Consider the following 27,844-nt stretch of genomic DNA (forward strand, 5'->3'; position numbering starts at 1 on the left):
TAAAAGGATTCTCAGTACAGGTTGTAAATAATCTGTTCGTCTCATGAATCTTGTACATGATAAGGCTTTGTGGTAAAAAGAAAGCAATTGGTTATGCATTCAACTCCCAATTGGAATGGAAGACTGAACACTCCTTTTAAATTACCACCTGTCATAATGTGAACCATAGCGTGAACGAATACCCTGCCATGAAGGTGCATTAACTTGCTAAATGCAGAATGCCAAGATTGAAATTCTCAACTGTTTGGCCACTCTGAATAACAGTGGGAAATAGCACACTTGACTCAATACAAAGCCATGGTCCTTAGTTAAGTTAATTACCATGGTTCTCACGTCCTAGGACCTAGTCCAATGCAAATCAAAATGTCAGAGTATTATCATGTGTTGTATTATGTAAATGTTTAAATGACTCATATGAATAAAGATACAGAAGATATTTATTCAGTAAAATCATATATTTTCAAATAGGCCTATTTATGATAATGTTGAAAACCTTAACTTATTTGTGTTTTAATTGGGCTAATAATGCTAAAGTGGTTGTTTTCAAGTAAATGATTTAAGTGTACTTGGAAAATGAGCAGTGAATTCGGGTAGAAATTACCCCCAAAAATTTTTCCTACTAAGAGACGAAGACGTCCCCTAGCAACCAATATGGCGTCGAGACCAACGAAGATGGCGTCCTTAGCAACCATAGCAAGTAAACAAGACGCCGACCATATCAAGCCATTTAAAGGGACTCTTTCGACTATGTACGGCATTTAATATAGATTTCTTTAAGGCGCATCATCTAGCGTATTTTAATTACATACTTCACTTTAATTAAGGCACAAGACCTTACATATGAGACGTGTATTATCGGGAAAAGTAAAATCACCGTAAAGCTACTATTGGCAACATCGCTACATAGCAACACCTTTACAGTGAATCAATATTCTTCCGTTTTAAGCCTAGTAATGTTCTTCATTCTTTGTAATGGTATTTTCTCCTAACAATTCAGTTCTATCAGTTCTATAATATAAGAAACATGGAAAACTTCATCGAGTATTATATTTAATTAATTAAATCTTTGAGTTATTTATACTCAATTTAATCGAAATAAATTGCTATTGTTTTTATGTGCATGCGCGGCCTATGTAAACAAGATAACCAATACAAACTTATAAGCGGTTTTTAATTAATGTAAATCTCTATTTATCTGTATTTATAACTGACTGTGTATGCCCATCTATCTATCTACCTATCCATCTAGGTTAGTGCAGCGTTAGGGTGGTTAGGCTCGGGTAAGTAGCGTTAGGCGGATTAATCGTAAACCTAAAAAGTTAAGTAACCTTAAAGGGATACGAATAACTTTCCAACCAGGTGTAGGTAATGCAGGTAGTGTAGAGAGGTAATTAAATGATGATACAATGGCAGCGCTTGGACGTCACGGATAACTTGGGCTGAACGAGAATGTGTGTATTTCTTTAAGTGCTTGTATTTGTGTGTGGGTAGTTTTGTTTGTAAATGCGTGGTTGTGCATGTATTTGTGAGTGGTTATGTGTATATGTTTATAAATGTGAGTGTGTTTGTATGTGAAGACATCTTCCCCCAAATAACCTAATTCAATCCGTAATTCAACTTAACTAATTACTGTATACATACATATCGTTCCTCTGGGCAAAATAAGTAATAAATTATAGAAGTAATAATTAAATGTATACAGTAATATATTCCCGATAACTAAAAGATACAAAATAACACGCCAGTCATAGTACAATAATTTCTAACATGACTGTGTATCAACTTGACTCATCATGGTACTCAGTGCCCAGATCATGGACATACCCAGCACGTACGGACATCTGACGCAGCATACTTAAACCCAGTACTTGTACTTGTATTGGGGATTGCTGGCCAACTTAAACCCAGTCTGTACATTATCCTTTTATTGTAAACATTGGTGTATATTATGAGCTTGTTTTCTGAGAGTTATGATGTGATTGATGGGAAAACAGTGGCTTCTTGTGATTGGTGGCAATTGTAGTAATGCCAAGTGCAGCGTAATTCTGCTAACTTTTCTTGCCAAGTTTATGTGGTTAACTGTTAAATAATGCCAAATAACAGAAATAAGTGATATTACATTAATTATTTGATATCTCATAGTTATTTTTTTTAGTATGGGTTTCCTTTAAAATAAGATTAGCTAAGCGACTAACGAAGATATAAGTAAAAGTAGGTAAATACAGGTAGTTCAGGCTCTCACTTTTTTGCTGGGATCAATTCCCGGGTCCGAACTCAGAGTAGTGAGTATATACCGGTTTCTTCCTGTATAAACAATGGATAATGACGGCCATAAACAAGGTACAAGAGAACAGACTAACCGCTTGGATGGCTCGTAAGCTCAGAGGTGAAAAGATAAAAAGTGAATCTTCTTTGACATAACAGACTAACCGCTTGGATGGCTCGTAAGCTCAGAGGTGAAAAGATAAAAAGTGAATCTTCTTTGACATTTTCTAATTCAAATTTGGAAACAATAAATTAACGAGTAAAATGACAACAGTGGTGAGTATAATCTCGCATTAATTCACGGTTTCATTTAGTACGAAATATATAAACATGTTCAGTATCTAACACCCAGTCACTCAAGGTACAGTCCAAGTTACATGTTTTCACTGTGTGTTTACCAATCTTCCTTCTTTGTGTTTCTCTCCAGGGACCACAACTTTTAATTTCCTTCATCCATCCCAGCCTATATCTTTCTCTAACCCCCTTAACTTCAAGTCCACACATTAATATCTCCAGCATTACACCTCCATCCCTAAAAAAAATTGGTACGTCTCATATTTATCCCAGTCTCTTTCTACCCCTGGCCCTCTACTCTCAATTCGACTCACATTATCTATAAGTGTATAAGTAAAGTATTTAATTGTTATTTTTCTTTAGTTTAACATTATTTATCTCGGTGATAAAGCCTAGCCCCACTCCTTGATGTCGTTTACTTGAGCACGGGGGATCCCAACATTATTGAGAAAGTGTAGACATTTTACTGAAGGAATATGTTTCAGTCGATCTAACCATCCATCTATTCTAGTGGGCCTTGGTGGCAGAGGTTGGCGCTGGCGGGGTATCCTCTCCCTTTCTTTATCCTCTACAGTGTCTACACCACAGAGTTCACGTATGGTCGGGCGGTCGATCTGTCTGTTACATATTGCTTGCTAGTACTATACAGTAGTAGGTACAGTAGTAGGTATCTATCAAAATGGGAGGTACTATCGCCTGGAAAGATATTGGAAGCATAAGTGTGCCATGTGTCATATGGAATCATAAAAATTGTGATCAAGTTCCAGGTTGCTCATTTGACTAACTTTCTGCTTCATTTACACACAATTAAGGGGTCTTAATTTTTTCTCTTACTTTGACAACACAACATATATCGTTTCTCACTCTTGATCTGTTTTATTTTTCTCAGTTCTGTATTTATCTATGGTGCAATTTATTTTTTCCGCCCCATTCCAAGGCCCCGAAGTGGGTTGGTGACCTATGCCCGGGTGGGCTAATGCCACATTCAAAAAAAAAAATAGTGTGTTTGGGAAGCCTTGCTACGCAAAGTATCCATCTATCTAACATCTGTCGAACTTGGTGGCTGTGACTGGTGAGATATCTTTCTGCTTGTCTATCAATAAATATTTACCTTTCTCTCCATCTATCCATCCATCTAGCAGTTCTTAGAGGCTGAGATTGATGAGGTATATCTCCATTTAGTTGCAAGTTACCTACCTAATTATACATCTACCCATCTCCGCTTTACGTACTTATCTATCAAACTAATCATGCATCTAGCGCTTTTTAAAAGCTGAGGTTGGCAATGCTGTGTAGGTCGAGGCCACCATCTCTGCTGGACGGTCTCCTGTTTGACGTAAACAGCAGTAGGAGGGAAGACTGCGCTGCCCTCCTCCCCACACACCGCTACTTAATACCCCTCTCAGGCGCTCCTCAAGCCATGGGGAATGCCGACAGCACTCTAGGACACTTGGAGGTGGACAGGGATAAAGGCGAGGTGGGTTGATCTATCCCCGAATCATTTAATCGTGAGATAAATCAATGTAATTATGGTGATGATGCGATTATGGTTCGAGGTGAGACGATATATATAAATTTAAAGGTCCATGAGTTCATTTTGTACTTTAAATTTATAAGATTGATGATTATAAGTAATTACTATTGTTCTTAGCTTTTATGGTGGTTAGTGTGTGTGGATTTATGGTGATGTAAAAGGTTACACGGTAGTATTTATAAGTGGAGTACAGCTGTGGTCGAGGTGCGTGGTAATATTACGACACAAAAACAAGTACAGTACAGCATAATATCTTATGGATAGACACGTAGATAGGTACACAGATTAATATTTATTTATCAAATATGCTAAATGACTTCACAATGTTTCATATACATATATACATTACAAAGACAGTGCAGGTGTACAAACAAAGGTAAACAAAAGGCCAATTAAAAGGTATCTCAAGGTAGCCATGAAATGCCCATTTTCACTGAATTCCTTAATTACCATTTATTTATATATTTGTCACTATTGGTTTAACTGATGGATTAAGATAAAGGATATGAGTGCTGCTATACCCCTATTATTTTTTATTGGACTTTTAATAATAAGTTTAATATTTAAGAGTGTAAATCATTCAGTATAGTTATCTCTGTTTCTAATTAACTATATATTTATGAACAGTACTTGGTATCTGTGCCTCTGTCTATAAATCTCACTATTTTCAGTGTCTGTATGTCTGTTTATATTTATATATATGGGAACGATATATCTGTCACCATTATTTATATTACTTCATATTCAGTGCAGGAAAACAAGGTCAATTTAAAGTATCACTCTGGTCTTTGTTTTGATATTAAAAATAGGTTTTTCCTATTTATTTTGATGAGTTTTGAACGAATTTGACATTCTTTGCCACTGGAAATCACGTGTTTTCAGATACCCCCCCCCCACCCTCCACCAAACAGTCATAATGGAAAAGGTAGGATTTTTTTAGAATAAATAACATAACATATTACCAACCAACCAAAAAACCTAACCTAACCCAACCCTCTGGTCGGAGGCCTGGAACGATGCAATTCGTGAGCAGGGGGTCAGACCACCTCCGCGAAAGTAAACAAATCATGACATTTGTGACTGAGTGAAAGTAACAATCTTGAAAAATTAATATCTCGGTTATCCTTAATTTCCGATGGAAGTATAATAGAAGAAAAATGTCTTAGAATTGTGTAAACATTACGAGATACACATTTTTAATACGGAAATAAAGACCGGTGTGATACTATAAATTCACCGAAAACAAAGACCACTTGAAGAATCTCCACCCCAGCTTGTTCCACCTGAAGATTAGCCACCATAGTACATTACTATTAAAGGGATGAGGTTAGGTCAGGATAGGTTTGGTTAGCATTTGGGTGATTAATCTTTAGGTGAAATAAACTGGGTGGATATTTTTCAGGTGATCCCAAAACAAACATCTGTGTAGAAGATCCTGTGAAAAAATAGCATGAATAGAGTGGCGACCTTCTCCTAAACCTTGACCCTTCAGTGATGTCTTCAATAAAAATTTTCTTTATATGTAAACCATTATGTGTAACAGAGAACTGTTCATTATAAAGTATCGAAGTCCATGTCCATAGTGGTGGCTGGGATATCTTGTACCTTTAAAAACAAGCAAACTGAATTCACCTTATCCAACTTGATCTAATCCAATCTATATGTATCATTAATGCTTTATTAGCCTTTTATTTATACAGTATCATGAAGTATTACAGTTAGAATCCTACACACAGTTTACATAAAGGACTTAGTTCAGTATTTATGTTGGTGAAGGTTTAACAATATAAATGTATAGAATTGTTACTGTAAAAAGCCTTTTTGCAGGTCTATGAAGACTGGATGATGGCGCCTGGGGAACTGGAGGGCGTCCCAGTGACAGTGTTCTCCGCTGCCCATCCTTCCTCCTCCCGCAAGAGACCATACATTGAGAGAGCATTGCAGGTAATGTAAGATGGCCGGACCTACTGTTTTTGGATATATTTACCAGTTGATTTGTAAGAAGGAAAAATCTCTTGGATTACCTGAAGATTAACCTCCCTGTCATTATCTTTAAAGCCAGAAGAGTGTACTGACATGTATAATAATAATAACTTTAGTTTAATTTATGCTCCTTTGAATGAATTTTCTCTAAAACATTTATGTACTGAACATATTTAGGACATTACTACAGTACAGTACCTGAAAACATCCAATATTTCTAACACTTTCTAATATTTTTATAACATTGTGATTATTTTTTTAGGCCAGCAGAGTGTACCGACACCCTGGATTACTGAAGTACCTCGATGGTGGAATGATCGGAGGGGAGGTAGTGGTGGTGACAGAGAGAGCCGCACCACTCATGCACCACGACCTGGAGCAGTTCTCCCCACTACACATATCAGCAGGTCTTCTGTCTATCATTGATACTTTAGTGTTTCTTCATGATAGGGTAAGTTGAGTGTTGTCTGGAGTAACGATTGATAGCTTGTTGACTTAATTATGGTGGTGGAGTAATGATTCATGGAGTGTTGGCTTAATTATTATGGAGTAAGGATTCATGGAGTATTGGCTTAATGAAGGTGGTGGAGTAATGATTGATGGAGTGTTGGTAGGGCATTCTTTTATTCAACTTGGTCATTTAACAGATACCAGGTATAGTGTCTACATGTTGTTTTATTTATCCATTTTATTTTATTATCCTCTAGGCCGGGGTGAGCCACAACAACGTCAGCACTGCCAGTATTTTTGTCACCCCAGATGGTGCGTGGAAACTGTGGGGCCTTGAATACTCCTGCAGGTACGGTATGAGATGTGTGTGTGTGTGTGTGTGTGTATGTATGTGTTTTGTAGTTTATTTTGGACTCATGGGTTTGAAGAGAATTATTTTTCAGGTGGGAGATCAAATATGCCCCAATCCATTCCAGTCAGTTCCAGTTAATTCCAATCAATTGTAATGTTGTTTAGTCCAGTCCAGTCTGATTCACCCCAACCTAACTCAGTCTAACCTGGTCTAACTCCACCCATCCTAACGTACTCAAACTTAACGTAATCTAACCCTTAGAACTGGGACCACTTGGACACTACATTGATTATGGAGTTGAATTATTTTGTGTAAACTCAATCGAATAATGTACTCGGCTCTATGTCTCTTCCGTAGCTTTGGAGAGTTGACCCGTGACCACATCGAACACATAAACAGCTACTGCCACGAGAAGTTCATCCCACCGGACGACAAGACACGGATCACTCCCGCTTATCAGCATGCTAGAGATTCCTACGCCTTCGCTTGTCTTGTTGAGGATGTTCTCTCCCCTGAAACTGTGTCAGGTTAGTGTTGTTTATTGTATATACCTGACCAGGGACCATATCATAATACCAGTACATGTAGTTGTTCTCTGCCATAGGGGGAAGTGTACATAATGTGTTTTTGGGAGATTCAGCAAACTATTCATGGTTTTTTAATATATATATATAAGACCCTCTAATACAAAATATTCTTAAATTACCATTATTTTGCATGCTGTTTTAATGGTGTTTGTCTTAGTTGTTGTTTTAATGGTGCTTGGTGCTATCCTTTAATTACCAGAGTTGGCAGGAGCTGAGGATTTTCTCTCGCTGGTCCAGAGGTGCGGCCTCAACAAAGACTGGACACAGCGGCCTCGTCTGGCAACTTTAGCTGACCACCACATCTTCAGTCACGATTTTTTGAAGTTACACGATAACCTGACTAATGTTCTCCTCCTTACTGACCAGAAGAGAGAGGAATTTCTCAAGTAAGTGTGTGTCTGGGTAAAATTTCCAGACATTAGTGTGTTTCTTTGTAAAATTTCCAGAGGTTAGTGTGTGACTGGGTAAAATTTCTAGAGGTTAGTGTGTTTCTGGGCAAAATTTCTAGAGGTTAGTGTGTTTCTGGGTAAAATTTCTAGAAGTTAGTGTGTTTCTTGGTAAAATTTCCAGAGATTAGTGTGTTTCTGGGTAAAATTTTCAGAGATTAGTGTGTTTCTGGGTAAAATTTCCAGAGATTAGTGTGTTTCTGGGTAAAATTTCCAGAGATTAGTGTGTTTCTGGGTAAAATTTCCAGAGATTAGTGTGTTTCTGGGTAAAATTTTCAGAGATTAGTGTGTTTCTGGGTAAAATTTCCAGAGATTAGTGTGTTTCTGGGTAAAATTTTCAGAGATTAGTGTGTTTCTGGGTAACATTTCAGAGATTAGTGTATTTCTGGGTAAAATTTCCAGAGATTAGTGTGTTTCTGGGTAAAATTTCCAGAGATTAGTGTGTTTCTGGGTAAAATTTCCAGAGATTAGTGTGTTTCTGGGTAAAATTTTCAGAGATTAGTGTGTTTCTGGGTAAAATGTCTAGAGATTAGTGTGTTTCTGGGTAAAATTTCCAGAGATTAGTGTGTTTCTGGGTAAAATTTCTAGAGATTAGTGTGTTTCTGGGTAAAATTTCTAGAGATTAGTGTGTTTCTGGGTAAAATTTTCAGAGATTAGTGTGTTTCTGGGTAAAATTTCCAGAGATTAGTGTGTTTCTGGGTAAAATTTCCAGAGATTAGTGTGTTTCTGGGTAAAATTTCTAGAGATTAGTGTGTTTCTGGGTAAAATTTTCAGAGATTAGTGTGTTTCTGGGTAAAATTTCTAGAGATTAGTGTGTTTCTGAGTAAAATTACCAGAGATTAGTGTGTTTCTGGGTAAAATTTCCAGAGATTAGTGTGTGTCTGGGCGTGAGTTTGTAGAGGTTCACTTGTATTAAGTATGCAAATTGAGGATGTGAGGACTGTGAATATGTATGAGATAATTTTACTTGTTGTCTGATCCCATTCCTGTTGCTTATTTGTTTTGTATGAGCCTATTATCTTCCCCTCTTCATCACCCTTTTAAGGATGATGGTTTAATCTTTTAAGGATGATGGTTTAATCTTTTAAGGATGATGGTTTAATCTTTTATGGATGATGAGTAAGCTCCTTAAGGAAGAAAACTTAACCATCATCCACAAATGGTTAAAGCTGTGCCAAGAAGTTAATGTGAGGGATATCGTGTTTAGTGTTTATTCCGTCCACCAGGTCTGTGGCTGACAGCCTACGTCAGTATCCAGAAGAACTGGTGTCGGGTACTTTGGCTAAAGCGTTGTTAAGTCGCCCACTGTTGCTGCATCCAGCTGCCTCAACACATCTTATGCCCAAAGTGCTCATACCTAACAATGGTCAGTGTATTATTTTTGTGTTGAGATATAGGCAAGTAATCTCAGGAACTGTTGATATTTAGAATTTATATTAGAGGATTGGAACATTAAATTGAGGAGTGTATATTAGATTAACATAATCATTTGGGAGAAATAATCTTGGGTGTCCACTCCAGCTGAACAACTGGAGAACTTTAAATTATTTGATATTATTGTTAATATATTAAAAAAGAAAATATGGTAAAGCTCAGAGTGTGTTTTTTTATTATTTTTCCTTTATAAATTTCCATTTTTGTTTTGCCCTTTCTGTGAGGTTTCTGTATCCCATGAACCACCCTGGACAAAAGTAGGAGTAGATTTAAAACATTAATGAGATCAAGCTATACACAACATCACTCAGGTGTGTAAACATAATGCTTTATCCCACAGGTGCAGACAGTGAGGCAGAGAATGGCCTGTTCAGCCAGGAGGTGTTCCAGCGTAACATAGTCCCCCAGCTTGTCCGCCTCTTTGGCATACACGATGCAACTGTCCGAAGCATCTTGCTCATGTACCTGCCATATTATGTTTCATTAATTCCCAAGGATGTTCTCGCTAATGAGGTGGTGAGTCATATCAAAAGGTTGTTTCCTGTAACTGTTCCTGTACCACCCAGTTTGTCCCTGTATCATTCTGAATTATAGATGCTGTTTGTTCCTGTACCATCCTGAATTATAGAGGCTGTTACTGTACTTATATCTTACATTTTATTTTAATTCATGGTTTATATTTTTTCTTGTTATTTATGTTTTGAAGTTAATTTCATGTCACATCACAGCTGCCAGAGTTGCTGCTTGGTATTCGTGACTCCAGCGACAGCCTCGTGATGTCTACGCTCCACGCCCTCGCTGAACTTGTGCCAATCCTGGGTGCCAACACTGTCATCGGTGAAAATCGACAGAATCTCTTCACGACTGCTAAGCCGAAGGTCAGTCAGAAAGGTCAATGGTCAGTTCAGTTTTGTAGGATTATGTTTCATATCTGTTTTATAATATTTTAGGATAATAAATTATGCGTCTGCTCTAATATTGTAGGATTTATTACATCTCTGCTCTATATTTTGTAGGATAAAACTCTATATCCTTGCTTTGAAATATTTGAATATGATAGATTAGATATTTGCTCTGTAATGTTGCAGGTACTGAACATTTTGAACTCGTATGCTCTGTATGTATTCACCAGCTCATTGGTCTCAAAGCTTCATCAGTTAAATTATTCTCTCAAATGTGAAAACATGGTAACTTTTTATCCGTAAACTGACAAACACTGCCATTGTATAAAATGCATTTCTTTCAAAAACATGATATCTGGTACACTAATTTGAGCATTACAAAGACATTTCTGTTTCAGGTTCATAAAAGGTGTTGAAAGTGGCCTATATTGTGAAAATATCATGAATAAGAATGTATCTGATATACCGATGTAAACTATAGTACAATATATACATAAATGGCATCAGAATTATACTGAGACTGTTGCTTAACTATATACAGTACCAGTACTGTACATTACTGAAATCCTAGTTTGGAAAAAAATTAACTTAAAATTTTTTGACTCGTCTAGATACCAACTTGATTAAGACACGAATAATATTTTTGTTTGCAGGCTGCAGCAAGTTTACCAATAAGTAAAGCAGCGTCCTCTCACCAGTTAAGCTCTACTGAGCCAAAGACCACGACCAGCAAAGTTACCAAGACTCGCCTCGCAGCCTCAGCACCGCCTCACCCCGATGGTATGTCACCTGGACAAGACTGGATGGGGTTTTGGTCTTATTTTTATTTTGTTCCTCAAGCCTTTTCTGCACAATAATTCAGGGTTGCTAGAATGTAGCAAAAATACACACAGAAAGGTGTTGTGTGGGTGTGGGGAGGTATATGGGTGGGGAGGTCGTTTGTAAAGACTGAAGAGAGAGAACCTGGAACATAACATAAGATTCAGACCAGATATTCACCCTATTTGTTGTGTCCTAACTATTCTTTCGACTAGATTTCTCACTTTAAAGTTTACTTAATAATTGACTGTTTACAAGTACTGGTGTATGTTAATTAATGTGTTTTTTCTCATCTAAACAGAACCACCACCACCTCCACCTCGAACCATTTCCCTACCACCAGAACCCATTAACACTGAAGTAAAATCAGATGTTACCTCTCTGGACAACCTCTCAATTGACAGTATAGTTTTAACTCAGATCCCAGAGAGAAGTTCGCCTGATGGAGGAGAAGACAGCGGCACCTTAACAAACCCCTCGGCAGGGCCTTCAGGACCAGTAGGTAGTGATGTAGATGCTTGGTCCTCTGATTGGGAAGAAATGCAGGATGCACCTTTAGAGGATTTCTCTATGGCAATCCTTGCTGTCAATCAAGATAAAGATGAATTAAAAACAAGTGATGATAAATGGGGAATGGATGTAATGAATGAGGAAGATACATCATTTGCTTTTAAGAGTACCAATAAGATGAAAGTGAATGCACCACCAGAGGCAGCAGCTTCCTTATTGAGTAGCAGTAAGAGGAACATTACTGAGGGGTCATATTCTGTAAATGTAAAATCATCGTCAGGTATGAAGCTCACCAATGTAAAGAATAAAGATGCACCCAGCAGTGTAGTGCCGAAGAGAACTCCGAGTCTTGGTGAGGAGTTTGATGTTTTGGCCATCAAAGTCAACAAGAAACATGATGTAGAACTGGACCTGTTTGCAGATCTTGAACCTAAGTTTGACACAAAGAAGTTTGACTTGGAATCTTTGTTAATGGAAGCTAATTGTAAGGTGCAGGGAATACAGAAAGTCAGGTCACCCTCAGTCTCTGAGACGTTAGCGGGGCTAGACACCAGTGGGGCCGCTGAGGCCTGGGGGACGGAAGAAGGATGGGGGGAACAGATTAACTTGTTTGACGTTTCCCCACTAAATTCTGAAACCAGTTCGCCTTCTAAGTCTGTTAATAAAGGCACAGAAATGAATTCACTGCTAATGGGTGTAAATATTAATTCATTATCAGATAAAAATGTCACTAGTTCTGGCAGATCAGAGTTGTCAGCAGTGAGCTCATTTGCATCTCAGTCATATAATAATGGTGTAGCAAGTACGAGTGAAGTGAAAGACAGCTGGGACAATGGCTGGGGAGATTTCTGAATAGTTACTTCAGAAATTATACTTGTACATACCGTTATATTAGATCTATATAAATATGTAGACATTATAAATGAAAGCTGGAGAATCTACAGATCGACCATTTATTTTAATCAAAAATTATTTTATAATAATGTAGTTATCAGAAAATGGTAGCCGTGTTTTGGGAGATTTTTTATTTATTTTTTATTTGCCGTGATGGTTATTTTCAGGCCTTGGTTACATTGCAGACTTCGTAGTTTGCTGCACAATCTTAAACTCACTGTTGCTCGGAAAGTAAAATTTAACATTCGTGTTTAATCTGTCATCCCTGTCTGCCCTTCTCTGTCTATTCTCGTACCCTAAATAGCACTTAGTGGTTTGTACATTAACAGATATATACATTATGCACCTGACTTAATATTGACGGCAATAGGTAACTCATCCAGGCTTGAGTGAAATCTTTAGCAGCTGTTTGAGTCATTGTTCTTTTGGGGATCTGACACTGGAAAACATGAAGAATATCGACAAGTAGAATGTTAAGTGGGGGATTTTGTGTGTGGCAACCGACTCCAAGTACAGGAAGGAGTGTAAGGAGATCATGCTGTCCCAAAGTAGAAATGTATGTGTTGGGGGCAAGATCAGTTTAAGTGATCAGTCTGTTGAAGGACACAATAGAGAGAGGAACAGACAAGTCATCATTCTACCTCTCAGCTTTATTTAGATCATAAGTAAATATATTTGAACAAGTGTCAGTCCCCATAAGAAACTAAGATTAATTTCTCTGTGTGTGAATATTAGGTTAGCAGATGTTCCGAAGTTGTCGGATAATGGCTACTCGGCCTCATCCCCGCTGAAGGTCGTTCATTGTTGACGGTTTATTTTGATGAGTTTTGTTTCTTTGTTCTTGTTATCATTGGTATAGTGTTTAAGCTCCACCTATTATATCTGAGTATTTACCAAAGGTTAATTTAATGCTTGTTCCATTAGTTAACCCAGCTAATTACTGTATCTTTGGTAGGCTTTCTGGGATATGGTGGCCTGGGGATAAACACCTTCGGCTTATCTATGAGGTTTATAACAGCAGTAAGACATAATAGACAATACTGCACATGTTTCAAGGAATAGTAACACCTGTTTGCCACAGTAAAATTCCCGACTCTGTGTGAAAATTATTTTTGTAAAGTACTCAATGAATTAAGTAGACCAGCAAGAACTCTTTATTCCCATGTGTTTCCATTTGTTCTTATCTCAGGTGAGGGAATCATAACAAATCAACAACGATGAGAGAGAAATTAACAGTTTAGGAAAGAGTCAGTTTAATGATCAGTTATGGAAAGCCAGATGTTACTCACTGATCAAGATAATTGACAACACCTCCCCTTCCACATACCTGAGTGTTGTGGATTAAATTCTATCACTGTTGATCGGTGTGTAGCATCTGGCTTTTCATATGTGAATATTAAATCGACTCTTTCCTCTAGTGTTCATTTCTCTGCCACCTCTGTTATGGTTTGTTATGATTCCCTCACCTGAAAAAGAAAAGAACATTAATTTTCCTCTGGTGTGAGACCTATGAGACACCCTGTAGTGGCATCAGGTTGCTGTATGTTTGTAAATATGCTGGCAATTGATTTTTAATATGAAAGTTCCTTGAGTTGTTAATCTAGTAGTAGATTATATTTATATGCATTAATATAAAAGCTTTGTAGGTCAGTGTTTATGACAGACTGAATATTGAGTGTACTTCAGACGTGTGTAAGTTTCTCCAATGTAAATATCCCAGCACATTTATGTACTCTAATTAATTGTTCGTTGGAGTTGTAAATTTTTATTTCGGTGACATTTTATGCAAGTTAATGTTAACCGTATAAATTTTCACCCTGGCACAAGGATAAGTGTTAGTCTCATATTGCTTACCGTAACTGCAACATTGAAATGGCTACTTGACGTGCGGGATTCTCTCACTGCAGAAGTGTTAAATGGAGTTAGAAGGATTTTTCCATATTTATGTCTAATGTTTAGTGCTAGTCATATTCTTAGTGGAAGCAAAGGGTGACTGTTTCACTTGTGTGATAGCCAAACCAGCTTTGAGAATTTCCCATCAATTATATACAGTACCATATTTCAATTACCCAGACATGAACAGAGTTGAAGTAAAACATGTGGACATTGTGTAACCGTTTATAAAAATTTCAAGTTTTGGTGCAGAGTATAGTATGTTGAGGTGGTGACTGATTAAAATGATAGGGGAATAGTCTGCACGAGTTGTTACTTAAGTCTCACTCAGAGCTGGTGGTCACACTTTGTTGTGTTCACCAGGTTTTTGATCTGATAATACCTTCACTGCCTTCAAAAGAGATTGTACAGTGAATGTTCCCAAGTAATATGTATATAGAAGAACAGCAAAAGAAATGCATCATTTTACTTAGTGTAGACCAGAGACCTTGTGTGGATGTACAGTCATGAGGTAAAGTGTCTCATTTGTGTTTGGTAGTTTTGAACAGGAGCATAAAGGAACTACTGTCCATAACTGTTATTGAGTAGTATGTACAGTATCATCTGACTACATAACACCCGCAATAAGGTTTTGATTAAGAATATGAAAAAAATACATTTAACTTGAGACTGTAGCCATTAGAATTTTTTAAGGTACATAAAAGTTATTTATGAGATTTTTAGATATTCTTTATTTATTTTTGAGTGAGGATACAGTACTGTACTAGCTCAACAGAAGCTTGAATAGGAGAGTAAACACTAGGAAAATGTGGAGTACTGAATACTATAATAAGAATGAACTTGTTGAAGGATTCATCTGCCCTTCCATCTGTTATAGAGAAAGAAATGATGGACTGTACTTTTATCTGGCTTACTACTGTATATCTGTTGGTGCAGTAATGGGTGTTGACAAGTAAAGATTAAAAATATGATAAATCTTGCTCTACTTTGATATAGAGACAAAGGTGCTTAGCACAGTACAGGACAAGGATAGAAGAAAGAATGTGTTAGGGAATAAATAGATACCAGTATATTAACCCCTTGTGTACAGGATCCCCTCTGAGTTGAATAAAATTATCTGGCGATAGCCAACTAAAATATTAAGATTGGCTTTTCCTTAGTGAAGGAGTTAATAGATGGGCTGTATTCAGGATGCAAATACAGTATTAGTTGTAACTTATTTCATTACGCTCATTTAAAGAATATTATGTCAATGAGTTTCCTATAAAACTAGAGCAAATTGAAGCTAACTTAAAATTGCTTATTTGTTTTACAGATGTTACTGTACTGTGCTTTGTAAAATACGAGTATATCCATCTATCTCATGACTCGGACTTTAATATGACAATAATTTTTTATTATAGTATAGAACATAGCGGTGCTCAAGGATTGAAAGTTGTTGTTTAGGCTATAGTTATACTAGTAGTAGAAATACCGCACCTTAGTATCAGGGGTTCAGTGTTAGTACGATGTAGTTTTTGGACACCTTTTTAAGTGTACATGTGTTTGTGTGTGTGTGTGTGTGTAATAAACACACACACACACACACACAGGTTATAAAAACAATAGTGTGCTAACTTTGAACCTCTGATTTAAACTCTTGATAATACGTGATGAAGACTTAAGCAGATGCTTACTAGTTCCTCATAACCTCTGTGTTGGGTTCATGCAGCTGAGCTTACATCTCATTTGTGGACTGAAATAAATTTTGACTAGAGTTCCTTGATTGAGTGCATGTGCAAATCAGGTAGCAATTAATATCGGATTCATTTGTAAATGTTAGAACTTTCTAAGAAATGTATTGGTATGATTTTTATCAACTAGAGACCTTGTGTGGATGTGCAGGGTGTCTCATTGGTCATGCACCATAAAAAAGTTATTGTTCCACTTTTTTCTCAAGTCAGGGAATCATAGGAAATCAATGAATGCCTGGGTTTTGTTGATTAAATTATTTTGCAACTGGCTCTCTCTACTTGAGTATGAAACTAACTCTTTCCTCAAGTGTTTATTTCTTCACTGATATGTTGGGATTCCCTTACCTGAGAAAAGAGGAGAGCATTACTGTAATTTTCTTATGGTGTGTGACCTATGAGACACCTTGTACAGTCAGGAGGAGAGGTCTTTGTATAATGATTACAAGAAGTCCATAGATGGGATCATATGTAGTTCCTGCATTAGCATACCAACAGGCTTATGTCTTTTGTAACATTCCCTGATTGGCACAAAATATGACAAAATCAGAACAGTACAAAAAATATATTTTTCCTTGTAGTCATTTTTTATGAGTTACGTGCAATATAGTATTTGTCTTTACCACACATGTGAAAATAATACCTTTGTGATTGTGATATTTTTTATTATTGTGTAATAATTGTATGCTCTCAACAATGTGTTAAATGAATCATTTGTAATAAATTTCTTTAAACCAATTACTGCTTGATAATTTGTTTGAACCGTTGTGTGTCAAGATGTTCATAGTCTCTGTGGAAGCATAAATCACTAGATTCAGCTGGGAATCTTTAACGCAGCCCCTAATCAATGTATGTTTATTCATCTAGCTCTGGTAGATAGGATTCAGGAACTCAGGTGAGAACAGTGCAGTATTGAGCAACCTCTAAAAGCTATATATATAACCCCATGCAGAAGGTACTGTATGCCCCTATTCCTCCTTCATGACACACTATAAACAAAGCAACATACGCTCTGAGGTTGGGTGAATTTCCATTGTAAATTTTGTAGTAATGTCATTTGAAGACAGTCTCAGTCATACAGAACCCTAAAAAATGACATCATTATTATCAACGTTTTATGACCATCTTCCATGTGTGTGTGTGTGGCTTTGGTTTACCACGATGACCTAAAGGCAGCTGGTGGGTAAAACAAGACCAGGTTCCCCTACACACCACTGGAAACTAAAGTACATGTACATAATAGATATGTGTTACTGCCTAGTCATCCAGGTGTGTGAAACTGACTCAAACATTGCTAATGTGTTATTTTGAAGACGACAATAATTCCTGAAAGAATACAGTACACCATCATTGAAATTTGACAAACAAAAGAATTCAAAATACAAAATAAACTTACCGATTTTAATAGTATTACTTTAATCGTGTTTGAATATAGAGAACCAAGTTTAATATACATATTGCTTATACTGTTTAAGACCAAATGGGTAATCGGGAGTAATGTTATAGTTAAGATAATTATCACTATGTTAAAGGCATATATTAACATCCTTCATTAGGGAGAGACATAATAACTGTAGTCAATATATTACGATCATGGCCATAAAACCAGCTGGGTGGAGTCAGGGTTGATGTTGGAATCCCATTATTCTTATTACAAGAATTAATTTATGAAATGAAGACATAAACATCCCTTTTTATCCACAACAACCTAACCTATCTCTTCTCACCTGCTGATTACAGGGGAATACCGAGTCCTGTGCGTGTGCTTGTGTAGGTGTGAGTGACGTCATGATGTTAACAAAATGTAGGCGTTGGGGTCAAAGCGTTAACAGTGGAGCTTGAGCCATCAAGAAGACGGTTTGTGGAGGTCTGCTTATACTGTATATCACCGACTGTCTCTCCTCCGGTAAGTGTTTTTCTGATATACTGAAGAAAACTTATCAAACCGTAAGAGTTTTTTCAGTAATTATATGAATTGTTTTTGAAAGTATAGTACATTTTGTACTTCACTATTTAGAATAGGTGAAGAGCTTGTTGTTCTCTGTGAAGCTTCAGAGCTATGATTCGAAGCATTAAGTTCAGTATAAATTTACAGTTGAATTATAAAAAAGAATAAACATTTTAGAACTTAGACCATCTAAATATGATGGAAAGATTAGTAAAACTGCAACTGTTTAGGTATCTAGTATTTTTGTATAAGAATATTGTTCACTTAATCTGTCTTCTGCTTCGAGTTGGTCGACCCTTCCCTCTACCTGGGATGGTTTGTGAAGTGGTTGAGTCTCATGAAGGCTGGATCTCGCATTGAAAGTCAGGTCTCATAATCACTTTATTGCTGTAAGACTTATAATTTCTTTTTATTTAGTGATAATATAACAGCAGTAATACAGAAGTCAGGACCGTTTCCCAACCTTTCTCACCCAACAATGTACTGTCCCTTATTCTCTTTGCCACTGATCGGTTCGTAAACTGCTTGGGCGGTCGGTTACGTCTCTGTTACGCTCTGTTGACAAGTACTGAACATGTACTGGATCCAGAATGTATCTGCGCCAGTGTTGCAAAGTCTGTGGTCTTGAAGCAGGTCACGTGACACTCGGTAACGTCACAACACTCTTTGGCAGATTGTTCCAAGTGTTCACAGTACTCACTCCGAAAAAGTTTGCCCTCACAATTTTCTGGACTTGTGGCTTCTTCAACTTTGAGCTGTGACCCCTGGCGTCCGCCAGCTACTGGAATGGACATTCGATCGAGTAGTGCCCTCTGAGATGTTTATAAACAACAATTAGGTCACCTCTTGTTAGTCTGTAGTATAAGCTAGGTAGTTGCAGGCGTTCTAATCTCTTTGGGTTACTGAAGTGCCGAAGTGCAGGCACCAGACTGGTGGCCCTCCTTTGGACATTTTCGATCAACTGACACCTTGAGATTGTGTCAAGCAAGAGCGTCCCTGCATAAATCATTTTGGCAGTCCTTCACAAGGCTGGTTCGTAGTAGTTCCACCATTCAATGGCAAATTATTCATCCTCTATAGATGTCGACCCTTAACATTACGGCTTTAGTAATTTGTGTACGTAGTAAAACCAAAATAAGTTATACTTTTTCTTTGTAATTCAAGTTGTGTACTGAGGACTGAATGTCTTGCTGTACTGTAGGTGTGTGTTTACTGTTGTGGTGAAATCAACACTGGACACAATGACTCGCACCGCAGTGCTGATGCTGGTGGTTGTGGCGGTGGTGGCAACAGCATCCCAGACTAAGAAAACAATTCCTGGTAAGTCTTACTAATGTTAAAGTTCCGTTTAGCATAACTGCAAATACGTGTGACTCTGTGTATGTTCGTGTGAATCTGTGTGCATGTGTGTCTGTGTATGTGCGTCTGTGTTTATGCAATGTGTACGTATTTCTTTAACTGTGTGTGTTTGTGTGTGTGTGTAGAAGATACCACACAGTGAAGCTCAAACTTTTGAGATATGGGTTATTTCCATAATGTTATACCGTAATGTCTACCCTGTACAATTATCAACGCTGTTATTATTATTATTATTATTATTGTTGTTATTGTTATCCATGTTATATTAGAATACAGTATATGTTTACTAACTGTGGCTCTTCCCTTAATGATATACCCCGACCCAGAGATACTGTGTCCAGACGTCTATTGTGACCCGAACGAGTATAAACCAGTGTGTGGTACCAACGGTGTCACCTACTCTAGCCCCTGCATGTTTACTCAAGCGACCTGCCACGACCCTACCATCTTCATCTCCACACAAGGAGAATGCAGTATGTTACACCACTTTGCTTACCTTTAGTATTAATGTTCATCTTTAAAACTGGGAAAATTATAATAAAACTTCACCCATATATCCTTTAAAAAAGCTTTAGTGATTAATAGTTACGGTCGTAGCGATGTTTATTGTATTTTGTTATACAGAGAGGGTGTGCCATACCAAGGAATATGTCCCCGTGTGTGTGAGTAATGGCGTGACGTATTCCAACCTGTGCACCCTGGACATTGCATACTGCAATGACAATGACATCACCATAAGGAGTCTTGGTAAATGTGAAAGTAGGTATTACACTAAACACATTAGTTATTCATTAGTTATTCATGAGTATGAAAATAGTGCTCACAAGACTTGTTTATTTAAATTGAGAATAACTTGGTTGATGATGCTAGTATTGTGCTTATTGTCTCTGTGACTGTGTCTGGCTGTCTGCCTCAGTCTATTAATTAATTTTATAGTAATTTCTATATATTTAATTTATAAATTAACTAAAAAACAATATCCTAAGACTTGTTTACCTTGTCAGAGAAACAGTGCGCCAAATGGTGTAGTAACACCGCCGACCCAGTGTGTGGCACAGACGGGGTGACCTATGAGAGTGACTGCATGTTGGATAATGCAAGATGCAACGACGCTACCCTCCATCTGGCCTACCGGGGCGAATGTGGAGGTGAGTGAATGTGAGGAAAGGTGAATGAATGAGAAGGAGTGTGAGCGATCGATTGTGAGGGATGGTGAGTGAATATGAGGGAAGGTGTGTGAATGTGAGGGGAGGAATGATACATATCTGGACAGTATGTATGTATGTATGTATGTATGTATGTATGTATGTATGTATGTATGTGTTAGCATTTGGATTTATGTGCACATATTTTCAGGCCCATATATTGTGTGTACATTTCAGGATTTGTTAAATTTGGTAGTCCTGGAGAGTGGAAGAGCAAGATACCATTTCACATCTTGAAGCATGTGGAGGAGCGTGGAGAGGTTAATTTAGGGCGTGCTGCTGAGCTGGCTGATGCGTACGCTTTGTTGGTGGAGTCACTGGGCAGTAGAGAACGTGGTACTTCCTGACATGTTGGGTCCTCCTCTGATGATAACCTTGGAACGTGGTGGTAGGTCAGGTCCCACCTACTCCCCCGATGCAACCAAGCTTACTTGTTCTTACTGTAAAACCCAGGCCATACGATCCAGAATTTAAACACCCAAAGTGTCGAATTGCTAAAAGTAGTTCCCTGGATCCCAAATCCAAACCAATAGCAAACACCAATGTGGAAAGGCCCCATGAGGATCTCTTCTCTTCATTCACCTATGAGGGAAAAATTTCAATCATGGAGGGGTCTCGTTCTTTCCCTATTCGTATACTACGTGATACGGGCGCAGCACAATCTATCCTCCTGTTTAACGTCATTCCTGATATATCTACCGCATTTACTAATGAGAGTGTTCTAATTTCGGATCTCTCATCCCATTCTTCCTATCCTTTAGCTAAAGTGCACCTCAATGTCCCTTGATTACTGGGGAAGTGCAAATAGCCATAAGGAAAGACCCAATGCCTGTGTGCGGCATTCATTTATTATTGGGTAATGACTTGGTAGGAGATCTAGTGGTCCTAACATAAAACAGTCGACTCTCCTACCTGTCAACTCCACCACTGACCTTAAAAGAAACTATTCCTCATCTTTTCCCATCTTGTGCTGTCACCCGGTCACAGAGTGTGCGAAATGGGCCCTCTTCGTCTAAAACCACCTCTAATATCTTCCTACCCACAGAAGATCTGTACAATAAGACCATTAGTAAGGAGGAGCTCGTTAAAGCCCAACAATCTGATCCATCTTTGACTAAACTTCATCATGCAGCGGTTGAGGTAAGATTTTAACACCCTTCCGTGTTTTATTATCATGAAGGGGTTTGATGAGCCTATAGGCCCCTGAGCTTGCCCATCTAGACACGTGGTCTGAAATACATCAAGTGGTAATTCCCACCTCAGTCAGACCAGCATTAATTCCCTTGCCCATGATGGTATTTCAGGACATTTGGGAATCCTGAAAACATATAAAAGCTCCTCCAACACTATTATTGGCCTGGACTTAGGAAGGATGTGTCAAAGTACCTAAAATCTTGTCATATTTGTCAAATGGTAGGAAAACCAAATGAAAGTATACCAGTAGCTCCCATTAAGCCCATCAGTATTTTCTACACCATTTGAAAAGATTGTTGTGGATTGTGTGGGCCCATTACCAAAGACTAAGAAGGGAAATCAATTCCTGCTCACAGTTATGGATACCAGTACACGTTATCCTGAGGCTTTTCCCTTAAAAGCATCACTTCAAAAAACGTAATCAAACATCTTTGCACCTTTTTCACTTCAGTGGGCATTCCTAAAGAGATCCAATCCGATCAGGGCACCAATTTTACGAGCAATCTTTTCAAACAGGTGATGAAAGACCTCAGTGTGGACCATTGTACATCTTCGGCTTACCACCCACAATCCCAAGGTTGCTTGGAACGGTTCCATCAAACTTTCAAATCAATGCTCAAAAATACTGTATAGAACACCAAAGGAATGGGATGAAAGCATAGACTTGTTACTCTTTGCCATCAGGGAATGTCCCCAGGAGTCATTGGGTTTCTCCCCTGAGTTACTATATGGGAGACAAATTAGGGACCCTTAAAATAGTAAAGGAGCTGTGGTTTGACACTCCATCTATTAAGCCCGCAACAGTTTCCCAATTCCTGGTAAGTCTTACTAATGTTAAATTTCCGTTTAGCATAACTGCAAATACGTGTGACTCTGTGTATGTTCGTGTGAATCTGTGTGCATGTGTGTCTGTGTATGTGCGTCTGTGTTTATGCAATGTGTACGTATTTCTTTAACTGTGTGTGTTTGTGTGTGTGTGTAGAAGATACCACACAGTGAAGCTCAAACTTTTGAGATATGGGTTATTTCCATAATGTTATACCGTAATGTCTACCCTGTACAATTATCAACGCTGTTATTATTATTATTATTATTATTGTTGTTATTGTTATCCATGTTATATTAGAATACAGTATATGTTTACTAACTGTGGCTCTTCCCTAATGATATACTGACCCAGAGATACTGTGTCCAGACGTCTATTGTGACCCGAACGAGTATAAACCAGTGTGTGGTACCAACGGTGTCTCTCTAACTTCCCTGCATGTTTACTCAGCGACCTGCCACGACCCTACCATCTTCATCTCCACACAAGGAGAATGCAGTATGTTACACCACTTTGCTTACCTTTAGTATTAATGTTCATCTTTAAAACTGGGAAAATTATAATAAAACTTCACCCATATATCCTTTAAAAAAGCTTTAGTGATTAATAGTTACGGTCGTAGCGATGTTTATTGTATTTTGTTATACAGAGAGGGAGTGTCTTCGGCCATGCACCAAGGAATATGTCCCCGTGTGTGGCAGTAATGGCGTGACGTATTCCAACCTGTGCACCCTGGACATTGCATACTGCAATGACAATGACATCACCATAAGGAGTCTTGGTAAATGTGAAAGTAGGTATTACACTAAACACATTAGTTATTCATTAGTTATTCACGTGAGTATGAAAATGGTGCTCACAAGACTTGTTTATTTAAATTGAGAATAACTTGGTTGATGATACTAGTATTGTGCTTATTGTCTCTGTGACTGTGTCTGGCTGTCTGCCTCAGTCTATTAATTAATTTTATAGTAATTTCTATATATTTAATTTATAAATTAACTAAAAAACAATATCCTAAGACTTGTTTACCTTGTCAGAGAAACAGTGCGCTAAATGGTGTAGTAACACCGCCGACCCAGTGTGTGGCACAGACGGGGTGACCTATGAGAGTGACTGCATGTTGGATAATGCAAGATGCAACGACGCTCCCTCCATCTGGCCTACCGGGGCGAATGGAGGTGGTGAATGTGAGAAGGTGAATGAATGAGAGGTGTGAGCGATCGATTGTGAGGATGGTGAGTGAATATGAGGGAAGGTGTGTGAATGTGGGGGAGAATGATACATATCTGGACAGTATGTATGTATGTATGTATGTATGTATGTATGTATGTATGTATGTGTTAGCATTTGGATTTATGTGCACATATTTTCAGGCCCATATATTGTGTGTACATATCAATTTTAGGCCAATGTACACCCACTAAAAAATTATTCGGCTCCCGTGTCATATTGTATCACGCTGTAAGAGTGCCGAATAATTTTTTAGTGAATATTTGAGTTTGTTTATACATATTTCCACGTCTGTATTCCCATTAACCTCATCAACGTACACCTATAGATTCTCAGGAAGAAGAGTGCCCTACACTCTGCCCTCTTCACTATGACCCTAGGTGTGACAACAATGGCAAGGTGTACGGAAATGAATGCCAACTGAACATCGCCATTTGCAACGACCCGTCCCTCAAACCAGGAGCTTGTCGTGAGTAATTATAATCATTGGGAAATTATCGATTTAAACGAAATTATTATACAGGAAGTGATATTTTGTGATTTTGCTATTTAATATTTGTTGTTATTTAAAATGAAGATTCTTTTAGGAAATATTTTGAGTAAGGGAGAATTTGGGATTTGTTTAGATAAGTTAATGAGTTAGGTTCCTTTGGTAGCGAATTTATCTAAGAATTTACGGTATTGAGTCATATTCTTTAAATGGAATACTTAGGACAGGTAGTAAGTCAGTGAATTCTATAAAGGAAGAGCAAGTGGCTTTTTTTTATACACAAACAGACACACATAAAAAATGGACATATGTACACACACACACACACACACACACTACAAATCTGGCAGGAAGGGTCCATAAGGTGTGTGAACTAGCCGTGTCTCCAAACAGCACCGTCGCCGTCGTAGTATCACTATTTATGAATGAATGAGTAGTAATGTAACGACGGACGTGATTGATGGATGGGTTTGCTATAGGTCATATAGGTTGGCCACTTGGAGACACGGGTTACAACACATTTTCACAACTGCACCTACTAAGCATAGAGATTCGCCAAGTGAAGCCCTTGACCTCATCGACGTCATAGAAGTTTTGGGGTAGAGGTCAAAGGTCAGTTTAACAATTCAGGAGATGTCACACCTGGTAAACCACCTGGCGTGACAAACACAGGATGTCGTCTCAGGTGGTAAGAGTATAGCTTGAGTAGCTTATCTGATTGTCGGTGGAAAACCCTTGATGGTTTTTGTGTTGCGATGAAGGTGAAGACACACACACGCACACCACGCACACACACACACACACTGTATCTATTTTCTCTATTTCTATTTTAGAGATTTGGACAATAAGGAACAAACTGGCAAATTGAAGATGAAGACAAGGTAAATGAAGGAGCGACCACCACCACCACCTGTCACCACCTGTCTCCCCTGACACCACCTGCCACCACCAGTCTGACACCGCCACCATCTACCACCACAATACCATCTGCCAACACTTGATACCACCAGCAGTACCTGCCAACACTACCTACTGCCACCACTACCTTCCTGCCTGGCCCAGCACAAGTTAAGTCTCCGCCAATGACTGATTATGAGACGCGGTTTTCAGTACTCAAATTATAATATCAGTTTGTGGTTTTCTACCCGGTGTCTGTAATATCACTGTACTCACCTGTATTTCTTGAAGTTATACCTGTAAATTTTGAACGTTTCCAACAGGAGTTAGGATACAATTTGCCTCGGGTACAGATAATGTAAATGAGACCCAGAGCAATACGAAAAAGAAGACAAGTTTTCTTTTTACACGGAATCGAATCAAAACATTAACATCAAGGTACTGTAGAGATCTCAATAAGGTTTGTGTGATGGTTTATTTTCAGGTTTGATGTACGGAAACACTACCTTAACTAAATACGCTCAATTAGAATCAAAATCCACAAGAACAGTAAAAATAGTTGCTCCTAATTTCCCAAGAGGTTTCAGCCTTTGAAAATCTTGGAATTGATTCTATTAAGTTTCTATTAATTTTGTCTTGTTGTTACATATATATCCTAGTTTCTATGTCAGTTTTAAGTGTTTTGTTTACACATTCAAGGATTATGTTTGTAACGTCTTTGAAGTACAGTACTGATTTATCTGTTAAGATATTAGGCTACTTATGTCATTATTGGAACATTTATTATTATTATTATTATTATTATTATTATTATTATTGTTATTATTATGAATATGTTCCAATAAGAAAAAACTGAAAATAGGACATCTGAAACTATATATAACAATGCAGTATTCTAATACAGTATTGTATGATTAAATTTAACACGTAACACACGTAAGATAATCAATTATCTCCTTACACTGCAAATATTACGTCAATTTTCAAAGATGTAAGATATTGAGGAATAAAAATGCATTATATTGGTTGGTTTATTATTCCTTCATATATAAATTATAACGTTCAGTTTGGTATATATTTGAAGTAAGAATATTCAGAGAATTACGGGTAAATAATAGCATAAGCAGAAATTACAGTATCTTCTCAGTTATGTAGTTATTAATCACACCTGTACACTTTTTATTTCCTTAAAACCAAATTTCCTCTAGGTGTGTGAATACCAGTAGTGATGAGCAGATGCCAAGTCTTGGGTGGAGTCGGTAACGATCAGGGACTACAATTATTAATAAATAGACACATACGAATCTCAATTTACGAATGTCATGGGTTGCGTTAGGCTTACCCACGCAACCAACTCCAAAGTTTGTTTTACCAGAGATAAGACGCCCGGCGAGGCATAACTGGGACATGTATTTTTCAATTAGTGTATGTTAGCCAGCCTTTAGGGGGGTGGGCAGTGGAACAGTGTTGTACTGTTCATCGCTTCACACAAAACCTCATTTAAGGAGTATCCCTGAGCCATGGGTTAGTTAAGACGTCGTCATTCTCTCTCTCCTGAAGGGGGCGGGACACCACACCACACAGAGTCCTCCACCTCCTCCGTCCTGTAGAACCGTCGTCGACACGAGACTAAGCGTGTTAAACTAGGTTGTTATCCCCGTGGAAATATCACTTGTGGATGCCTGGTTGAGACAAGAGCAATCCAGGCTGGCCTATCAAACCTACAGTAAATGGTTAATTAATTCACGCACAGAGTTCTCCTGCGACACCCGTCTACCGTGACCGTGATCGACACGAGACTAAGTGTGTTAACCTAGGTTGTTATCTCGTGGAAAATATCACGTGTGGAAGCCTGGTTGCGACAAAAGCAATCCAGGCTGGTCTATGCACCTAATGGTTAATTCAAGTCACGCTTACCAGTTCTACTTGCGACAACCGTCCACAGTGACTGTCAGTGACGCGAGACTATGTGTGGTAACCAAAAGTTTTTTGTTGTTATGGCCGTGGGAAGAAGTTCTTGTGATGAAGCCTGGTTGCAACAAAAAGCAATCCAGGCTGGCAGTAAATGTATCACTTGAAGAATTAAGGCTCTGTTAAGTTATACCCATAGTAGAGTAATCACATGTGTCCCAAGTTAAAATTCTCTTTTAGAAGATTAATTTTATTACAGCGTGAACGTGAGTGAATCATATATCCATGCAAATTGTAAATCATTGTATGGAAGCTTGACAAATAAATGTAAGTGCAATTATCTGCCCGTATCTGTGATCCTATCTTATTATTACTAAAGGTAATGACTGATTGGTTATGACAAAGTATAACCAGTAACTTAGATAGATGTTGAAAATTAAATGAATCCATTAAATCATCATTTATCAAGTATAAATCATGGAATGTCGAGTGGTGGAGTGAACTTCTACGTAGATACGCCATAATCTCCTTTAAGTAATCAGTGTGAAGGTATCAAATTCTACGGTAAGAAATAAGAAATACGACATATTATTATCTTTATATAATATAATCCACTCCTAAAGCCACCGAACCACCCAAAACCATGACAACGAAAAAGGAGGATTTCTTGGTATAGGTTTTTTTGGAT

The 27,844-nt window shown here is 37.9% G+C and overlaps 2 protein-coding genes across 2 annotated transcripts; both read left to right on the forward strand.

Annotated features, from left to right (window-relative positions):
• Positions 1-1,809: 1,809 nt before the first annotated feature.
• Positions 1,810-16,831, forward strand: LOC121869740 (protein-associating with the carboxyl-terminal domain of ezrin-like). Its single transcript, XM_042371303.1, has 11 exons — positions 1,810-4,036; positions 5,921-6,037; positions 6,339-6,527; positions 6,784-6,875; positions 7,236-7,405; positions 7,665-7,851; positions 9,138-9,277; positions 9,686-9,861; positions 10,074-10,223; positions 10,901-11,027; positions 11,368-16,831. Exons 1-11 carry the CDS (start codon positions 3,845-3,847, stop codon positions 12,426-12,428), a joined length of 2,601 nt encoding a protein of 866 aa, XP_042227237.1. The 5' UTR covers positions 1,810-3,844; the 3' UTR covers positions 12,429-16,831.
• Positions 16,832-19,282: 2,451 nt separating this feature from the next.
• Positions 19,283-26,267, forward strand: LOC121869513 (four-domain proteases inhibitor-like). Its single transcript, XM_042370867.1, has 7 exons — positions 19,283-19,361; positions 20,025-20,159; positions 20,405-20,548; positions 22,980-23,123; positions 23,275-23,418; positions 24,187-24,327; positions 25,182-26,267. Exons 1-7 carry the CDS (start codon positions 19,283-19,285, stop codon positions 25,214-25,216), a joined length of 822 nt encoding a protein of 273 aa, XP_042226801.1. The 3' UTR covers positions 25,217-26,267.
• Positions 26,268-27,844: the final 1,577 nt, after the last annotated feature.

Source organism: Homarus americanus, unplaced genomic scaffold, assembly GCF_018991925.1.
Source record: "Homarus americanus isolate GMGI-L3 unplaced genomic scaffold, GMGI_Hamer_2.0 scaffold23578, whole genome shotgun sequence".
NCBI classification, from domain to species: domain Eukaryota; kingdom Metazoa; phylum Arthropoda; class Malacostraca; order Decapoda; family Nephropidae; genus Homarus; species Homarus americanus.